Genomic DNA, 19935 nt, shown 5'->3' with positions numbered 1-19935 from the left:
CTTGGCTGCCTCCACAGCCGTGTGAGCCAATTCCGAGTGGGAAGCCCCTTAGACTGGGTGCTGGCTGTCCCCACACACACCCCTCCCACTGCTTCTGCTTCTCTGGGAATCCTGTGTAAGCGGCAGCGTGACACCGAGGGCGGGAAAGTGACACCGGGACCCCGCTGGCACCAACCCCGGGCCTCGTTCAGATCGCACCAGTCTCCACGTGCGCCTGTCGTGCTGCCTCCCGGACACGCCCACCCTCCCTCCCCAGCGCACCCGCTAACCTGCTCCCTGTCTACCGCTCGGACGGACGCGGAGGATGTCACAGAGGTGGGAGCATGGGGCGTGGGACCTCTGAGCCACCTCTGCTGACACCTCCCAGGCGGCCAGGCCCAAGCATGTGCCTAGGGGCACACCCGCATGTTTAACCTTTCACCCAGACAGGGGCCTTCGGGGTGTCTGCAGGTTTGGTTATTACAAACAAAGCGGCCATGGCCATTCATGTGGAGGTTCTGTGTGAACATGAGTTTCCATTTCTCTGGGATAAGTGCCCAAGAACGTGCTTGCTAGGCCACACGGTGAGGACATTTTAACGGCGAGAAATGCTTCCGATCTGTTTCCAGAGCCGCTGCCCCGTCTTACACGCCTACCAGCAGCGGCGCGAGGCCCGGGGTCTCCGCGTCCCGCCGGCATCTGGAGGGTCCCTGCTGTGTCCAGCTGTCTCCTGTCCTCGTCTCCCTGCTGGCTAGCGCTGCTGAGCTCCTTTTCACGCGCTCACTCACCAGCCGCCTCTCCTCTCCGGTAAAAGAGCTGTTTCTGCTTTCTGCCGACTTTCCATTTGGATTGTTTGACTTTCCACTGTTGAGTTTTGAGAGGTCTTTCTTCTAGACATTCCACTAGTCCTTTATCAGATATGTGGTTTGCAGTTTCTCCTGGTCGGTCGCTTCTTTTCAGCTCCTAACAGGTCTTTCAAGGAGCGTAAGTTTTTAATCTCGATTGAGTCCACGCTCTCTTTTATTTTTCATGGATAATGCTGTTGGTGTGACGTCTCAGAAGGCTCTGCCTAGCCCCAGGTCCCACAGGTTTTCTCCTGTGTTTTCATCCCAAAGTTTTACAGTCTTACATTTTATGTTGCAATCTGTGATCCATTTTAAATCAATTGCTGCTCAAGGTGTGAGGTTTCCACCGAGGTTCATTTCTTTCATTTTGCCTGCGGAAACTACTCCCGCACCATGTGTTCAAAAAGCTGTCCTTCCTCCATCAAACTGCTTTTGCACCTTTGTCAAAATCTAGCCGGCATATTTGTGTGGGTCTATTTCTGGGCTCTCTATTCAGTTCCACTGATCAATTTATCTATTCCTCGGTCATTCTGGTTTTTAAAACTTTACGTGCTCAGTTCATTCTTTCACAGTCTTAAACCATTATTTATACCTTTACTTAGAACTGTATGTCAGTTTTCAAAGTTCCTGTTAAATAAAAACTTAACCAAAAGGGAAAAGGGAAATGCCTAGACCCACAGACCATCCTGATTGTTTTAATTCTAAGATGAGGCTAACGTGCAAGCTGAACATTCTTGCCTAATTCTAAGATTATGCTAGTTACACACAAGCTGAATACTCTGGCCTAAGGACATTATCATTCAGAAGTAAAGCACGCCCTACAGCTTGTGACCTGTGACCACGTGCCTCGGGCTGCCCGCCCTGGCAGACAGTGACTGTGAGCGCAGGGCCCCCACCACCTCCGCGGGGCAGTCACGCGGGGGCCGCCCCCCTCAGGCAGGACTGCCCCAGGGCCCCGCGTGAAACAAAGCCTCAAACCTGGAGCGGGCACTGTGGTACCTTCCCCGCACAGATAGCCAACAGCCCGTCCAAGATCACACAGCCACTCAGTGGCAATGGCAGGTTTGAGCCCAAAGTCCTCAAGCAGCAGAGCCAACGTCCTTTACCAAAGTCAGTGAAGCCGGACCTGCACCCCACGACTCCCTGAGCATCAGAATCTCCTGGGGAAGCGAGGGCCGCCCTGGAGAGCCTGGACTTCTCTTTTTTTAACAATTCCCCCAGGTGATTCTGATGGGTGCCCCTGGATTAAAACAACACCAAGCACAAAATCCCCGCCCACTGCTCCCGGTAGCACCAGCCTCCCCCAGAGCCCACCCGGTCCAGCCCACTGTGCATGTGACCTTCCGTCTGCTTTGTTCAGTGACGCATCCCGGCTGCCTAGATGAACGCCCAGGACACCGGCAAGCCTGTGTGTTCAAGGAGCAGCCTCAGATCTGAGGGGCAACCTCGGGCTCGCTCGGCTGGTCCATACTGCGAAAAAAAAGAACAGAGCAGGCGCCCACAGACGCGAGGCCCAGAGCACAGCCCAGGATGCCGTCCTCTCTCAGGGCAACCTGCGTCCTGAGGGCTGACCGTGTGCGCCCAGCAGGCACGAGGCTGGCTGACGGCGTCGGACACTCGGTGAATGATTTCTCGGCCTCCCGGGGATCAAGGAGCACTAAGCGCTCACACGCGTCATCCCCTCACAGCAACCCTCGCTCACGACTTTTACTCGCCTTCTACTGATGAAGAAACTGATGCTTAGAAAGGGTAGAATCTGCCCAAGGTCTCATCACGTTCAGGTGACGGAGCCTGGATTCAAAGCCAAGAATCTCTCGTGTCCTTTGCCACTTGTTGGTGAACAACAGGAATAATCCTATTTCAACTACTGCTACCACTTACCCTTTCAGTGTTGGGGATTTTAATGGTTTTATTTTGATGGATTTAAAACCAAATATCTTCAGCTTTCAGAGCTGTCCTGGGAAACATTTCCAAGTTCTCTTACAAAGCGGCCTTCAGCCTCCCCTGAGTTTCAGAACACTGCTTGGTGAGCAGGTCAGAACGCCCTGTGCTGCTGCCCTAAAGCACCGACTCCTCTGCCCCTTGCTCGTCAGTCCCACCACGTGACCATGGTTTGAATGGACACCGAGGCTGCCATCAGTGAACAGGCGGCCACGGACGTGGCTCAGGGCAGGCGGGGGCAGGTTGGGCATGGGGTTAAACCCCACCAGCACTCCTTAGGCTCCCTGGAGGAACGGGGTCCCTCGGGGAAAATCAGGTCTGTCCAAGCAGCATGGTCACCCCTTATTTCCAGTTTCCAAGGAGCAAGAAGAACGTCCACAAGCGCTGACTGTGAGTTCTCTGAGCAAAAGCTCATCCGGGAGCGGAGAGCAGCCGCCACCCGCAGCAGCGCGCCGTGGACAGCAGATGCTCTAGGGCTGGGGCCGGGCTGGCGCACCCCGAGCATCCACAAGTGGGCGTCCACACAGGCTGGGGGCACTGCCGTCTTAGGAGAAGCTTCTAACCTTCCCAAGACAAGGCTAGGCGACTTAAAATGCCCAGAGGCGAGGCTGCGCGGCGGGGGGGGGGGGGCCGGGTCACGGTGCCTGCACCAACTCCCAGCCGGCAAAGCCAGCCTCCAGAGTGACCTGCGACCGCAACGGCGCACAGCAGCGCGGCTCACACGGGGCTGCTGCCTGCAGCCTGTGGTGAAAGGGACGCTCGCACACTGAGGTGTGGGCGCCACCCTGGCTCACACCTGAGTCAGCTTGACTTTGTGGCCTAGCGGACACTCACTGTACATCTGCTTTAACCGTTAAAGAAAAGGCCACAGTGATCAGAAGCAGAGAGTGTCCACGCGAAAATAACATGAAATGCCTCCCTCCCCGGGAGGCCAGGGCTGCTCCTCCTTCCACGATAAGCCTCCCTTCCCAGGTGCCAAGGCCACGCCGACTCTGTGCGCATGCTGGTCTGTCCCGTGGGAACCCTGAAGGAGTGTGTGTGTCCCTGACCTGTCTGATGTTCCCTGTTCTGACGAGATGTAAAACTGTGCTGAAAACCCTGCTTCTCTGGAGCAGTCTTCTGCGCTACAGTCCTTAGTTTCACTCACGTAAAACTCTTCTCTGTTCATATTATAGATTGTTTATTGATTATTTTCGTCAGCACATGAGTGAGGCAGTCAAGTTGGGCATTATTTCTGCTCACACAATGATGCCCAATTTTGTTTTCTGTGGTGGGGGAGGAGTTCCAGCCGAATATTAAAAAGTGTGTGGGGCTTCCCTGGTGGTGCAGTGGTTAAGCATCCACCTGCCAATGCAGGGGACATGGGTTCGAGCCCTGGTCCGGGAAGATCCCACATGCCGCGGAGCAACTAAGCCCATGTGCCACAACTACTGAAGCCCGCACACCACAACTACTGAGCCCACGTGCCCGAACTACTGAGCCTGCGAGCCACAACTACTGAGCCCACGTGCCACAACTACTGAAGCCCGCACGCCTAGAGCCCGTGTTCCGCAACGAAAGAAGCCACCACAATGAGAAGCCTGTGCACAGCAATGAAGAGGAGACCCCGCTCGCCACAACTAGAGAAAGTCCATGTGCAGCAATGAAGACATGACGCAGCCAAAAATAAATAAATAAAATAAATCTTAAACAATAAATACAAAAATAAGAATAAAAAGTGTGCAAAAAATTGTTTGCCTCCCTCTCTCCTACCATTGAGCCTCACTACAGTATATCTGCTGACACTGATCTTTCTGCAATTCAAAATTGTCACTCATCCAGCTCAGTTTTGGAAATGCTGAGTTTTGTGTAACCCTCTATTGACAGAAGCGAGCTCACAAGAATCTCGAGTAATCCTCTTTTCTGCTTATGAGAACATGCCAGCAGGAGGGTAAGGCACATATCCTTGGCTTTCCAGTTATAGTCCTGTCTCACATACAAGAACCGGGGTCCTAATAAAATACGAAATTGTGTCCCACGTATTGTACTTACAAAAAGAAAATTGTTTACTTTTTTTACCGGGGTCCTAGAGTTTCAGTAAGAGCAAAAAAAGAGGGGTCGGGGGGACACTCAGTTAAACAATAAAACCAGATTTTTTATTAAATTAATAAAATAAATTAAAACAATAAATAAATTAAATTAAAACAATTTTGTTACTGTTTAACACTCAGTTAAACAATAAAACCAGATGCCCCGAGGTCCTCACACCTGAGAGGCAGGCAGGCTGGGGTCCACCATGACCCCCTGCCCCCTTTCATAGGTGCACCTGTTCTGGGAGATGCCGCACAGCCAGGCTCCATTTCCAGGTGCCTTCCATGCAAACGTAGCCCCGGGACAAGTGCTCACGCATCCCAGAGGCCTTAGGGAGTAGGATGGAGGGCATGGGGTCTCAGGTCCCTGCGGGGAGAGCAGTGGGGGGACCAGAAATGCCACTTGGCGCCAAGAACATGAGCAGGAGGCACAAGTCCCAGGGGTCCTGGGCTGTGGCAGTTCCCGTAAACCAGCCAACAGCCAGGCATCTGAACAGTCACTAACATGTGTCTTAAAGGGTTTATTTCTCTAGCTTGCAGGTTAAAGATGAAAAGGTCATAAAAACCAGGATCCACAAAAACACTCTTAGGGATAAGAATAAATTAGCACTGAAACTTTGTTTCCAATACCGAAGGGAATGAGCAAAATACAATGTAAAACCAACTCCCCCAAAATAACCAACTGCACCAGAGAAATGGGGCAACCTGCTGCCACGAACGTCAACCCCCAGCTGCCTGGAGCCAACAGGACCCAGAAGGCGTGGGATCCACCCCGCCCCCACCCCACAGAAGCCACAGCGCCCAGGACAGGACGCTGCAAGTGCAAAGTCACAGCCCCGAGGCAGCAGAAGAGCTGTGCGTCCCTTCTTCTCCTTCCCGAGGAGCTGCAGAGACGCCTGCTCACAGAAAGGCAGGCCTGGGAGTGGGGGACACCCCAGGCAGCCAGACCCTGGCACCCACAGCTCCATCCCCAACGAAAGGAGACAGGACGCCTCTAGGACTAGGCAAGGGACGTCTTGCACAGCCCGGAAGGAAGCGCTCAAACCAAACAAAAGACCCACAAGAGGGAGGGGGGCGTCAAAGGTCACCAGAGCCACCGACGAGCACTCCCGATGGCCAAAGCTGGGACAGCGTGAGGCCAGTGCCTGAAGGGGCAGACGCTCCCTGGGACGTAGCGCGCGACTTCTGCTCCCTGAGCGGGGCTGGCACAGGGGCCGGGGAGGACAGCGCCTGCGCAGAGGCCAGGCCTGCCGCCGCTCAGCCCCGTGACCTGCCTCCAGGCCACACAGACAGGCCACGCCGTGCTGCACCCCAGCAGAGGCGGTGGGAGGCCTTCACCTCTGCGACCGTCCTCCCCAAGCCACCAGGGGCACCCCACGAGACACCTGACCAGCACCCCCAAAAGCCATACAGACAAGGGGCTGAGTAAGTGCCGCAGGCCAGGAGCCCGAGGAGACTCAGCAACTGAATGTCACGTGGACCTACAGTGAAGAGAGAATATTATACAAATAAACTCCAGAGTTTCAACAAACAGGAAACCTCCTGAGGGACACAAATCAAACAATACCGTCTCAAGAAGTTCCACGTTTATTAAAGTTCTGCATTTATTAAAGAGATTGAATTCAAAATTAAAACCTAGGCCAGATGTCTTCACTGGCAAACTCTACCAGATAGTTAAGGAGGAAATGAAACTAATCCTATAGAAACACTTTCAGAAAACAGATGATGGGGCTTCCCTGGTGGCGCAGTGGTTGAGAATCCGCCTGCCAATGCAGGGGACACGGGTTCGAGCCCTGGTCCGGGAAGATCCCACATGCCTCAGAGCAACTAAGCCTGTGTGCCACAACTACTGAGCCTGCGCTCTAGAGTCTGTGAGCCACAACTACTGAGCCCATGTGCCACAACTACTGAAGCCCGTGCGCCTAGAGCCCGTGCTCCGCAACAAGAGAAGCCACCGCAATGAGAAGCCCGTGCACCACAATGAAGAGTAGCCCCCGCTCGCCGCAACTAGAGAAAGCCTGCGTGCAGTAACAAAGACCCAACGCAACCAAAAATAAATTAATTAATTAATTACTTCTTTTAAAAAAACGGACAATGAGCTCACCTTCTGAGGCAAGCATTATCCTGATAACAAAACAGATAAAGACACGTCAAGAAAGAAAACTACAGACTAATACAATCCACGAACAGAGATGCAAAAATCCATAACCAGATATTAGCCGTCACTCCAAACACATAAAAAGGGTTCTACCCTACGATCAAGTCAGGCGTATTACGACAGAAATGCAAGGCTGCTTTAGTATCCAAAATCAAGCAGTGTAATTCACCGTAGCAACAGAATCAAGGAGGAAAAGCAAATGTCATCTCAAGTAGGTACATAAAAAGCATGTAAACATTCAACGCCTGCTCAGGACAAAAACTCACAAAATAAGGAATCTAAGGGAACTTCTTCAGCCGGACAAAGAGCAGCTATGAAAAATGTGCAGCTAACATCACACTTAATGGTGAAAGGCTGGTTGCTTTCACTCAAAGACCAGAAATAAGGTAAAAATATTTTTTAAAAAGTATACACTGAAATGGAGATCACAGTCAGTGCGGCAAAGTAAGAAAAGGTACAGAACTTTGATAGGAAGTAAAACTTTTTAAAAACCCTACTGAAAAGCTACTAAAACAAGTGCATTTAGAAATAATTCAGGATAAAGGTCAGCAGAGAAAAGTCTACTGTATTTCTATATACTGCCAATGAACACGCAGAAGTTAAAATTTAAAACACAATACCATGTATTAGAGCATCTAAAAGTGTGAAGTACTTAGAGATAAATTTAACAAATGCATGTAAGAGCTTTACAATGAAAACTACACGACACTGCTGAGAGGGATCAAAGACCTGCGAACATGGAGAGGTGTACCTTGTGCGTGGATCAGAAGACTCAATGGTGTAAGGACGGCAGTTCTCTCCAGATGGTCTTCAGATTCAACACAACCCCAATCATGAGGCATGAGTTATCCTAAAACTAGAGAAGTGCTCCAAACTATGAGAACGTGCATCATCTATTAAAACTTCTGACTATACCTGCTTTGGTTATTAGACTGCATCTCTAATCTGCAGTCATGAGGTTAACAATCCCCTAAATTGTATGTATGTAAACTGTATGTTTTCTTTGATCTGTAGCCCTGACACGTACAGGGTATCAGGATTAGGCCCCCAGAAGTGTGCAGCTGTGAAAGGTGACCCACACCAGTCAGGAAAAGAAGTCATACGTACACAAAATTAAATGGAAATCGCAAAATGCAAAATTCGATAAGGAAAGGATGAAGCAAATCCCTCATGGCTAAAACCAAACCATTTCTTCACAATTCAAACAACCCTATCTTGTCACAGTCCAAAGCCTATGAAATGCTGTACTTTCGACCGTAAACTCTGAACGATATGACTACCCAGAGACGCTGGGGCTACACTGCCGGAACCGAGACGCCCAGAAGGAGGCCCCTCTCTACCCAGGAGCCATGAGGGCTCAAAAAACCAGAACAGCCAGTCCATAAACATCCATCAACATTTTTACTTTTTTAAAAAGACCCTCTGGGAAATAAAACAAAGAATCAGCAACCAGCGTATTAGAGGGAATTTAAATAATTTAATAATTTAAATAACTTTTTGATCAAATAGTTCAATTCTCTGTGGGTGAATAACCAGCTTAGAGGAAAAGAAAGAAGAAAACTTTCCCCTTACACGTAAACTTTCATCTTACATGACACATCTCTCTGAAAGAAAAACTTTAAAAGAAATCACTTTTTTTTCTTTTTTTCAGTTTTGAGTATTAAAAGAAGACTCTCGGGACTGCCCTGGTGGTCCATTGGGTAAGACCCCACGCTCCCAATGCAGGGGGCCTGGGTTCGATCCCTGGTCAGGGAACTAGATCCCACATGCATGCCACAACTAAGAGTCCGCATGCCGCAACTAAGAATCCACATGCCGCAACGAAGAAGCCCGCAGGCTGCAACTAAGAGCCCTCGTGCCACAACTAAAAGATCCCACATGCCTCAACGAGGACCTGTGTGCTGCAACTAAGACCCGGCGCAGCTGAAATAAATAAATAACTATTAAGGGGGGGAAAAGAAGCCTCTGATTCATTACAATTGTTTTAAAATTATAGGAACACACTAAAGCTTTAAAAGAAATGTTTAAGCTTTTAAAGCTAAAAATTTGTTATATGTCAATAATATCTCAATAAATAAACCATTTGTACATTAAAAAATAAAGAAAAGAGGGACTTCCCTGGTGGTGCAGTGGTTAAGAATCTGCCTTCCAATGTAGGGGACGTGGGTTTGATCCCTGGTTGGGGAACTAAGATCCCACATGCTGCAGGGCAACTGCTAAGTCGGCATGCTCTGGAGCCCATGCACCACAACTACTGAGCCCACGTGCTCTGGAGCCCGTGTGCCAAAACTAGAGAGACGCCCGCACGCCACAATGAAGAGCCCGCACACCACAACTAAGACCAGAAAAATAAATATATATATATATATATGTATATGTATATATAAAACAAAAAAAGAATAAAAATCAATTGTTTTAAAAGAAACACAAGCATTTTTCTAGTTAATCAGTATGTTCAGTTCATGAAAACAAACAAACCTGAACCAGCTGGCTTGGAGTCACTCTCGGTAAGTCTGGCTCCACAGGACCCCGCTGGGCAGCAGGGACAGGTCCCTGAGTCCCCACACTGCACATGGGCACTTGCACTGGCCTTCCAGAGGGCATCTACCAGGACAGCAACCCAGGTGGGCCTGCACCCCAGGCTCAGCTCGGTCCTACCTACTGCCGTCCTTCAAGTGGCTGTGCCTGGCCTCAAAGCTCAGAAAATGGGGTTTTACATTAATCCAGATAAACGTCCCCATCCACACACTTGATCCCATCAGGCCACGCAATTCAATGGAGGCTGCTCCTGAAATGCTCACGGGGGCACGTGAAGGGTGAGCTGCCACGTACTGAGTTGTGCAGCTCGTCACAGAAAGCTTCGGCGCCTGCCCCTTCCAACGCCAGCACGACACAGCTTTAGGGTTGAAACCTCACATGGCTACACCTAGGGTCACAATGAGGCAAAATCCCAATTTACGGCACACTTACAAGGAGGAAAGGAAGCAGTCACCCGAAAGAAGCCAAGTCCATTTTCCTTTTTCCCAAGTAGAACACCATTGCTGAATGAAAGCCCATCCAAGTAAACTTACAAACATGTTTATTACAATGATTAAGCTTTAGCATCAAAGAAAAAGGTTTTCTCTCTTTCTTTCTCTTCTTTTTTCTTGAATTTATTTAAAGGATCTCATTCAGGCGTAGAATCTGAAAAATCTGGATCCAAAATGCCAAATAGGGTTGGCAGCAGTCCACTGCCCTCTGTGCTCTGGGAATTCAAGAGAATAAATAAATAATTCTCAGAGCTGAGAGCAAAGTCTAGTCCAGGCCAGTTTTAATTAGAAATAACCCACAGGCGAGTGGATTTCGGTGCGTCCCACAGCTGCTGGACTGCTCTGGGCCAGGTGCGGCCTCTCCGAGTGGAGGGGCCAGTGACGCTGCAGTGGACAACTCGTCACCCACCATCCAGAGGCCTCGTCACAGCCGACAAGCCCCTCAGGGTCGTCCTCGTTTGTCCTGGGAGATGACAGACTTCCCAACAACACTCACGCCAGTGCCAAGTGGCCTAAGGAATCTTAAGTTATTTTCTAAAGCACATGACCCGGATATAAAATAATGTGGGATTTATGTGCTTCTAACTGTTACTTTAGTGTCTGAGGCACAAAGTACTTGTAGAAGTACTTTATTACTCGGAATGTTAACCGATCTCTCATTGTTTTTTGGAGACTTCCTTTTCTGTGTTCTACTACCCACACTTAAGACACACGTTTCTCATTTACTTATGTGCTTATAAATTAGTCATTTTCTAACTTAAATATACACTTTTTTCATTGATATACTAGGGTTGAATTCTTGACCTTTACTTCTGCCCAAATTTTCTTGTTAACAGCTTTCGATTACTGGTAATTTTTATTTCTCATTTTTAGAACATTCATGGAGGGAAATGCCAGACTTAGTATCTTCTTTGAAAATCATTCATAAACAACCTATTCTAAACTATGTCTAAGAAAACAAAGGAGTGACCTTTCCTTCTATTACTCTAACATTAACTTGTATAAGTAATGGTTTTGTTAACGATAGTAATGAATCTGCCGCCAACATACAATAAGTGTATTCTATAATGGGTTGACTTTATGTCACGATACAATCCTTTAAAACCAGAAGAGCTAACTGAGCTGGATTAACTAGATTACACACCTGAGTCTGTATTAGAAAACTTTACTCTGATTTCACCACTTGTCAATGCACACGGAGGTCTCTCCACGATGACAGCTTCTCCCCAGCGGAGGGAAGCGCTCTGGGTTTCCTGAACGGGAGAGTCGCTAACACGCCCCACGAGCCCCGCTGTCACCGGAATGCTGGAGAGAGAAGGGGCCTCCCTGCAGTCTGGAAGTGCCTTCCCCCAAGCAGCCATCAGCGCCATCGTCAGACGGGACGTGGCCCACGAGTCAGGCCGCGCTCAGCAGCAGGCCGGGCGTGGCCATGGCGGGTCCATCACTGGCCTGCAGGAGAGGACAGGGCTGGTGGTCCCTGCAGACCTGCCCTTCTCCCCCATCCTCCTTCTGAAAACGGGCAGACTGGAAACAGCACAACTCTGTGACTCAGCCCGGTCACCCCATGGTGTCAAACGAGGACAACCTGCCCGCCGAGGTCCGTCCTCCCCCCTGGACCTGACACCCAGGGAAGCCCCAAACGAGCGGCCTCAGGGTCCAAGCACAGCTGCAGCGCCACCTGCAGCCCCGAGGACCCGTCCTCGTCCGCCCAACCTCATGGAACGGCCACAAACCACCGACGGTGCAGTATGAGCGGCACATCCCTGGGTCCTGAAGACGACCTCTTCCCGACACAGGTGACAAAGTGACACACCACCACAAGAGCCATCCTTACTCAGGGCAGGAAGCCTCTCTCACTCTCGCCTCACCTCTCAGAGCAACAGTCCTCGAGGGCGGGGCCCGGGGGCGCACTTGGTTATACCTGAGACCCCACGGGTTTGGCAGGCAGAGCCAAGGAGGCTGCCAGCCTTCACGGCATGAGACAGCCTCCCCGACAGAAACCTTTCCCACACAGATCCCACAGGTCCCATTCATGGGCGTGAACAACATGCTTCTAACTCTCTGAGCCCAGAATCTTACTCCATTCTACACTCATACACAAAGTATTTTTGGATAGTTTCAACGTAAGGTGAATTTTCCCGGAATTTCACTATTGTTTGAGTCTAGAAAAAACTACACTTTGCTTTATGTGAAACTTCATCAAGAACTGCTCATTTTGAAATATTCCACCACCAACTGGTATCTGAGTCCCAGGGTGACAGCCCTCCCAGCTGCCAGCTCTGACATGGGAGGTTCGGTCCTATTCACTAACTCCTTATGTAGTTCCCCCAGCCTTTTCCATATCAAAATATATGTTATTTTATTATACATGACCATCCTTTTATTTCTCCTTACATTATTATTAAGACATTACATTAGTTTTTAAATTACATTTTCTAAACATTGCATTTTAGGATATGAGGGCATTACAAAAAAATTATTCTTTAAAAAAGGCACTGGCTGGGACTTCCCTGGTGGCGCAGTGGTTAATACTCCGCGCTCCCAATGCAGGGGGCCCAGGTTCGATCCCTGGTCAGGGAACTAGATCCCACATGCATGCCACAACTAAGAGCTCGCATGCCACAACTAAGGAGCCCGCCTGCTGCAACTAAGATCCAGCACAACCAAATAAATAAATAAATAAGTAAATGGACAACCAGCTTCTTCAAAAAAAAAAAAAAAGGTACTGGTCCTGGTAGGTCTGAGCCTCACTGCCTGCAGAGAGGACACACTCCACAAATGTTCACTGGGAGAAAAGATACGGCTGACCCATCAGGACAAGGTATGAACACAGGGTGAATCACCACGGACCAACAGGCCTTCCCTTTGGGGACAGAGACCCCTGGGGTCCCCCACCCCGGCTGGAGAGCAGCTTTCGGGGCCACGCAGGGTCTCCAACACCCCAGGACACTTCTGAGAGTTAAAGGAGGCCCACACTGCAGGCGTCATCCACGGCTGTCCCAGGCAGACCAGGACAGGCAGCCACCTTGACACGAGGCACATACTTGAGCACCCTCCTCAATCCCACGTGCCCCAGGGCACACGTGCGTGGACCTGCAGATGCGGCAGCAGCCTGGCCGTGGCTCCCCCTCCTCTGAGCCCCACCACCCTCCTCCGCAGACACACGGGAGAGAGGCAGCAGTTGGCCCAGAGAGCCACGACAAGACCCTCAGTAAAAGCCCCGAGCTCTGGTCAAGCGCAAAGACAAGTGTTGCCATCGTCACACTGAGATCTCCTCGTAGCCCACCGTGGGCAAGGATAAAAACACCAGTGGAGGGCTTCCCTGGTGGCGCAGTGGTTGAGAGTCCGCCTGCCGATGCAGGGGACACGGGTTCGTGCCCCGGTCCGGGAAGATCCCACATGCCGCAGAGCGGCTGGGCCCGTGAGCCATGGCTGCTGAGCCTGCTCGTCCGGAGCCTGTGCTCCGCAACGGGAGAGGCCACAACAGTGAGAGGCCCACGTACCGCAAAAAAAAAAAAAAAAAACACCAGTGGAACTGATGGAAGGAGCCGCCCACGACCTGAGCTTCCGCTCATCTCAGCAGAGCCCATGACGGTGCCCTGGACCAAGGACAGGCAAACAGGTCAGAGACAGAGACACCCTTCCCATCGGCCCACACTCTCCAGAAGCTTTGATTCAAACGGCACCTGAACTACTACACGTCACTACCGTTAGGCTCTAGATAGAAAAACAAAATACAGGCACAATAAAAACTATAGACACGAATGGAAAGTTTGATATACTCAAGTGAAATGTATAAAAAGCTACCTATGGGGCTTCCCTGGTGGCGCAGTGCTTGAGAGTCCGCCTGCCGATGCAGGGGACATGGGTTTGTGCCCCGGTCCGGGAGGATCCCACATGCCGCGGAGCGGCTGGGCCCGTGAGCCATGGCCGCTGAGACTGCGCGTCTGGAGCCTGTGCTCCGCAACGGGACAGGCCACAACAGTGAGAGGCCCGCGTACCGCAAAAAAAAAAAAAGCTACCTATGAAGAAAAAATTCTCTCAAGACTAGCCAGATGGAACAGAAAAAAAAGAGAAGAAACGAATGTACAGCTTCAAAGCTCCGGTGGGCCAGTTCCAAAGGAGAGATGCACCAGCCTGGCTTATGTCAAAATAAAACTGTGAGGACGACCCCAGCCGCCCCACAGAGGCCCCGTGTTTCCTTCCAGTCTGACTAGGATCCCTCCCTGAGAGCACCAGGGGGCATGGGCCCGGGGAGGAGGTTCTTACCATCGCACTTTGTTGCAGGTCTGGGTGGCGCCGAGAGGAGAGCCCGCCACCATGGGCACCTGGATGGGGTTGTGCTGCTTGTTGGTGACCAGATCCAGTTTCTCTTCCAGTGATTTACACGTGGCCTCCAGAGCCTGCAGCTTGGCTTCAATGCTATCCAATCGCAAGCAGATTGTCTGGTTAATGGAATACAGGAATGACTGCAAGTGAAAAAAAGGAAAGCTTCAGGAAGGGCATCCTGAACTCCAAGGAGATGATTCCAAGGAACATCAAACAGTTATTTCCCAGACTCAGCTGTATCTATTCCCACAGAACGATCCTCGCACTTCAGCTCTTTAGTTATAAGCCAGAAGCATTTCACTAGACAAGCTCGACCTTGTGCACTCACAATGTGACTACTTAATCGGGCTCTTCTCTGTGTAGTTGCGATTCTTAGTTACACTTAAGTCCGTATAACACAAGATGTAAGTGGACGTTACAACGCAAGTTTCTATTAATCAGTAAACTTACACATAAAACTGGTCAAATTCTACAATGAAAACAGATGACATCCAACATCAAAACGGCCCGGAAACCGCCTGCTCGCGTTACACTCGCCCGAGCCCCACCCCCAAGGTGAAATGCGGCAATGACTCTCCTGCGCCTGGGAGCAGCACGCCTGCCGCCTAGTGGCCACAGAAAGAGCAGCCTCGCCTTCCACTGCTGCCATCCAAGTCCCGCCGACCACAGGGACGTGTGTGGCTCCAAAGGCAAGGAATGGCTCAGACAAACACCGGACAGGAAGCTCGCCCCCTCCCACGGCGGCTGCTCCTGCCCTGAGTCGGCAAGGGCACAGAGGGAAGCAGGCTGCTGCCCCCGCTGGCCTCACCAGCTGATACTGGGAAACGGGCGCCAGCCCGGAGCAAGCCCCTGGGGCATCCAACCGCCCAGCTCAGCAGTGAGGGGGGCAGGGGGGGCAGCAGCTGAAATAGTGAAGAGCTCGTATTTTACCTTGTCTCTCTCCTTTTCTGCCCTTGACTTCAAAGGGAAAAATGCCCAGAGTGCCAGTCACATCAGCAGGAAGGGGACAGACCGCGGAGAGCAGACGGGCACAGGGGCCATTCGGAGCAGACCGGGACCCCAGCGCACGGAGGGGGCGGCACGGAGGCCGGCCCCTCTGCCCACTGGCCGCGGCTGACCCACTCCGGCGGCCGCTCCCCTTCCTCACGGGAGGTGACCCCACAGCTAGAGCCACGTGGTCCATCACACCGTGCGGCTGGAGTCAAGGCCCAGGAGGCGGGGAAAATGGATACTCTTATTCAGTGCTTTGAACAGACTGAGCTGATCTTCTGAAGAAATTAAACACATCTGTCTAACTGCCCGGTCTGTACGGCAGTAAGGGCAGCAGTGGGGTAAATAAAACCCACACACTGTCCCAACAACCTGCTGTGTCTCAAGCAATCACCCCCCTGACAAGTCCCATCGCGCGAGAGCTGACACATACGGGAGAGGGCTAAATCCCACACCCTCCGCTGACTCCCCCGCAGGAGCACGGGCCGTGGAGGCACGGCAGGCCGCGCCAGGGTCATGTGGAGACACAGCGCGGGCGGCCCATCCCCTGAGAGTGACATCGAGGCAGCGCCCGAGGCCCACCCTGACCTAAGACGTCGCGACAACCACTAGCCGCTGGCTGAAGTCTTGAGATCAAATCACCGATGACCCCACTATTTTTTATAATTTGAAGACGTCAACCATGCGGCTCCCAAATTCCCTAAACACAGTGAAACCTCCTCGTCTTAATTCTGAATTAGAAGTGATTCTGCCTGGAGTTTGGACAAACATCACTGTTAATACACTAATAACACAACTTCACAAATTAATAAAACAAAGAAAGGCAGAGAATAGTACTTTTAAATAAGTCTTCTATATACAAGGGATATTAACCAAAAATCATCCAAATCTATTCCTTTTAAAGAGCTCTGAGCAACCTAAGTGTCCAGCGACAGATGAATGGATAAAGAAGATGTGGCACATATATACAATGGAATATTACTCAGCCATAAAAGGAAACGAAATTGAGTTATCTGTAGTGAGGTGAATGGACCTAGAGTCTGTCATACAGAGTGAAGTCAGTCAGAAAGAGAAAAACAAATACAGTATGCTAACACATATATATGGAATCTAAAAAAAAAAAAGGTCATGAAGAACCTAGGGGTAAGACGGGAATAAAGACACAGACATAGAGAATGGACTTGAGGACACAGGGAGGGGGAAGCTGGGGCAAAGTCCGGGAGTGGCATGGACATATATACACCACCGAATGTAAAATGGATAGCTAGTGGGAAGCAGCTGCATAGCACAGGGAGATCGGTTCAGTGCTTTGTGACCACCTAGAGGGGTGGGATAGGGAGGGTGGGAGGGAGACACAAGAGGGAGGAGATATGGGGATATATGTTTATGTATAGCTGATTCACTTTGTTGTACAACAGAAACTAACACAGCATTGTGAAGCAATTATACTCCAATAAAGATATATTAAAAAATTAAATTAACCAATTTAAAGTGAAAAAAAAAATAAAGAGCTCTGGCAATCTGGTGAGCACACTTTTCCTAGCACACGGGTGCCGGGTTCAAGCCGGGGCCCGAGGCCCTGCTCGCCAACCAGGGGACGGGGCTGAGGCGGGGGCGCTTTCACTGCACCTTATCCACATCTGACTGCTGTGCTGTTTACCACACACGCCTCTTTTGTGATAAAATTATAACTGCACTTTATTTTAAGACATAATGTGGGGTTACTGAAGCAGCGGCCCTCTATCCATTAGTATGAAATAGAAATTTAACTGAATGTGTCTTTAAACCACGCCACGTTATCTTTAAGCTCACGCTGCTTCTCCTTGTTAAAAAGATGAGCCAGATGTTTCTAAACACAGCCCTACAGAAGCAGAGGGCATAGGAGAAGTCGCTTTGGTTCTCTGCACTGCTGTCCTAACTTCTCACAAGTGCTGGTGTTTATCTCCGTGGCTCTGCAAACTGCAGACCAAACAAGCAAACCCAAGAACCAGCCATCACCCACGACTGACTCTGTGGTTTCCCAGACCCCATCCAGCAAACTTTAAAATTCAGGTGACTTAAACGATAGGCACCAAAGTGCTTCATCACTAGTAGAAAATATTCGCCACAGGAATTGTGCACTTTCCCTCCGTGCACGATAGGTCCACGGGTCTACGGAGGACGAGGCCTCATGTGGCAGCGATCCCAGTTAAACCATGTGATTCTTCAAGGGAAAACGTCATGCCTTTATGCATTCGTGGGGGGTTGAACAGTGACTCCCAGAAATGATACGTCTACATCCTAACCCCCAGAACCTACAAACGTGGCCTTTCTTGGAAACAGTATCTTTCCAAACGTAATCAAATTAAGATGAGGTCATCCTAGGTTAGGGTGGCCCTAAATCCAATGAGACTGCCCTTATAAGAGACAGAAAAGGAGAGACACAGACAGGGAGGAGAGGCCACGTGAAGACGGAGGCAGATACTAGAGGGAAGCGGCCACGAGGCAAGGGACGCCTGGGGCCCCCAGGAGCTGAAAGAGGCAAGAGGGACACTCCCCCAGAGCCTCTACAGGGAACTCAGCCCTGGTGACAAACTGATTTCAAACTTCTGGCCTCCAGGACTGTGAGAGAGTAAATTTCTATTGTTTTAGGTGCTCCCCGCTCTGCCCCGCATTGTGATAATTCGTTATGGCAGCCCCACATAAGATACAAACAAAAACATACATTAATATTTTTACCTTGATAGAAGGATCCTGGCAATTGATCTCTAGTCGCTGACGTTTCAAAGCTGGTTCATCTTCGTCTGTCACTACATGATTCTCCAGTACAACTGAAAATTAAAGGCAGAGACAAAAACACTTTAATTCAAAAAGTTTTACAGAGCTGTTTAATATTAAGACAGGAAACAGTTCTGACACCTGAAGTGTAGAGGGGTCACCTTGAGGTGACATGAGAAATGGCACAACCTGCTTCATATTTTACTTTTTACAGGTTTAACTTAAAATTCTCAGTCAGGCAGAAAACAGGATCTCTCCCTAATCTCAAGAAAAACTGAGATACCGGATAAATTTTTTCACTAATGCGCCACTGAGTTGACCCCCACACCGAGACAGCAGGCTTTTCACTCAACGCTCTATCCGGCTTCCCTTTTCTGATAGAATCCAATCGCTAATAATGATTTCTTCCCGACTTTAAAATAAAGTCTTGTCAGCCGGCCACCTCATTCCAAAATCAAAGCCACTCTCTGAATACTACATTTTCTGAGGTGCTAATCATCAAACTTGTCTCCAACGTAACACGCTAAGTTACAGGGAAAGCTGCTTCCCCGGCCAGTGTGGCTGAAATCAAGGCCTCCCACCAGCACCTTCCAAGGGGTCTTCAGGGCTTCTCCACGGATGAGCAACTTGGCCCAAGTTCAAGGCCAGCACCACATGGTCCCAAACCCGGTGCCTTTACACCTGTATGTGCCAGGTGATTCGTCGCAAAACTCTAAAATGTAAAGACGCTGAACAGACCTGCGACTCTAACGTGAACCGTTCAGGGGTCCCAGGCGAGACCAGTAAGCTGGTTTCCAGAGCTAAGTTGTCACCCAAAGCTCTACCTCACAGAAACCAGCCACGGGCCAACGATGCCAGAAGCATCCTGCTTACCAGAGGGCCCTGCATAGTACACTGTGTCTCCACACCTCAAACACCTCCATGAAATGTGTGGGAATGAATTGTCATTAAGGTAAAAAAGGAAAAATCCGTGGCTACAAGTGCAAAACACAGGTTCTCAGAACCTTCATCGAAGCCTACCTACTCCCACTGGACGCAGGTAATTAAGAAAGGACTGGGAGGACGGGGAGACTCCGGCAACCGCTAGTCTGATCCTTTTAACTTGCTGAAATCCAGTCCAGAGAGGTTAAGCGACTTGACCAGGGTCACACAGCTGGTTTCCTGTAACTACAGGAAGGAGACTCCGAGCCCTTGGCAGAGCGAAGCACCTCAGGCTGTAAGCAAAGGGCAGCAGAGCAGATGAGGGAAAGGAGACACAGCCCGTGGCGGGGACAGGGGCACACACCTGGGTTCCGGAGCTCACTTTCTACGGGCCGCGGGGCTGCTAGTTTACTTTCTTCTTGGTCCTTTCTTACTTTGTTTTTTATCATTCTGCATGCATTACTTTTAAAATTAGACAAAAGAACTCAGTGTTCATTTTAAAGCCATCACGATCACCTGCAATGACAGGCCCGATGAAATTTACAATCGTACGTGTGTGCAGATGGGCAAAGAGACTGCAGCCATGTGGTGAGAGAGTGCAAAGTCACAAGAACCTAAGCATTTTGATTTTAAATGGAAATCAGAAAAAAACGGAAGGACGTACATGCCAATAATTTAAAAGCAGTTCTATCACTAGGATTATGGGAAACTTTTCTTTCTTCTACTTGCTTGACTATACGGTTTAAGTTTTACAAAGTTCACATTTCAGAAATGAGGAAAAAAATCATCTCAATCTTAAATCCACTCAGGACAATCGTGTGGGATGCAGCACAGTGCTTGCCGGTGTTGGGGGAGCCCTCTGGGGCCAGAGATGGCAGGCCTCCTGTCTACGGAGGCCTCAGGGAGCCCTGCACACA

The 19935-nt window shown here is 50.1% G+C and overlaps 1 protein-coding gene across 10 annotated transcripts in view; it reads right to left on the bottom strand.

The window, feature by feature from the left end:
- The window catches only part of BANP (BTG3 associated nuclear protein), a 104213-nt gene that overhangs the window by 56834 nt on the left and 27444 nt on the right, over positions 1 to 19935 (bottom strand). For 9 of the 10 annotated variants that reach the window (XR_010939381.1, XM_067721305.1, XM_067721308.1 and 6 more), the window contains exons 3-4: positions 18059 to 18150; positions 14291 to 14490 (exon numbers count right to left, since the gene is read on the bottom strand). Coding sequence is in view for 8 of the 10 variants with exons in the window: in XM_067721305.1 (XP_067577406.1) it covers positions 14291 to 14490; positions 18059 to 18150 (292 nt within the window). In the remaining 2 variants the exon portion in view is untranslated. Of the gene's footprint in view, positions 1 to 9470; positions 10170 to 14290; positions 14491 to 18058; positions 18151 to 19935 lie in introns of those variants that run through there. The other variant, XM_067721312.1, reaches the window with a different exon arrangement.

Source organism: Pseudorca crassidens, chromosome 20 (assembly GCF_039906515.1).
Source record: "Pseudorca crassidens isolate mPseCra1 chromosome 20, mPseCra1.hap1, whole genome shotgun sequence".
NCBI lineage: Eukaryota > Metazoa > Chordata > Mammalia > Artiodactyla > Delphinidae > Pseudorca > Pseudorca crassidens.
This window is presented reverse-complemented; position numbering and strand designations above follow the sequence as displayed.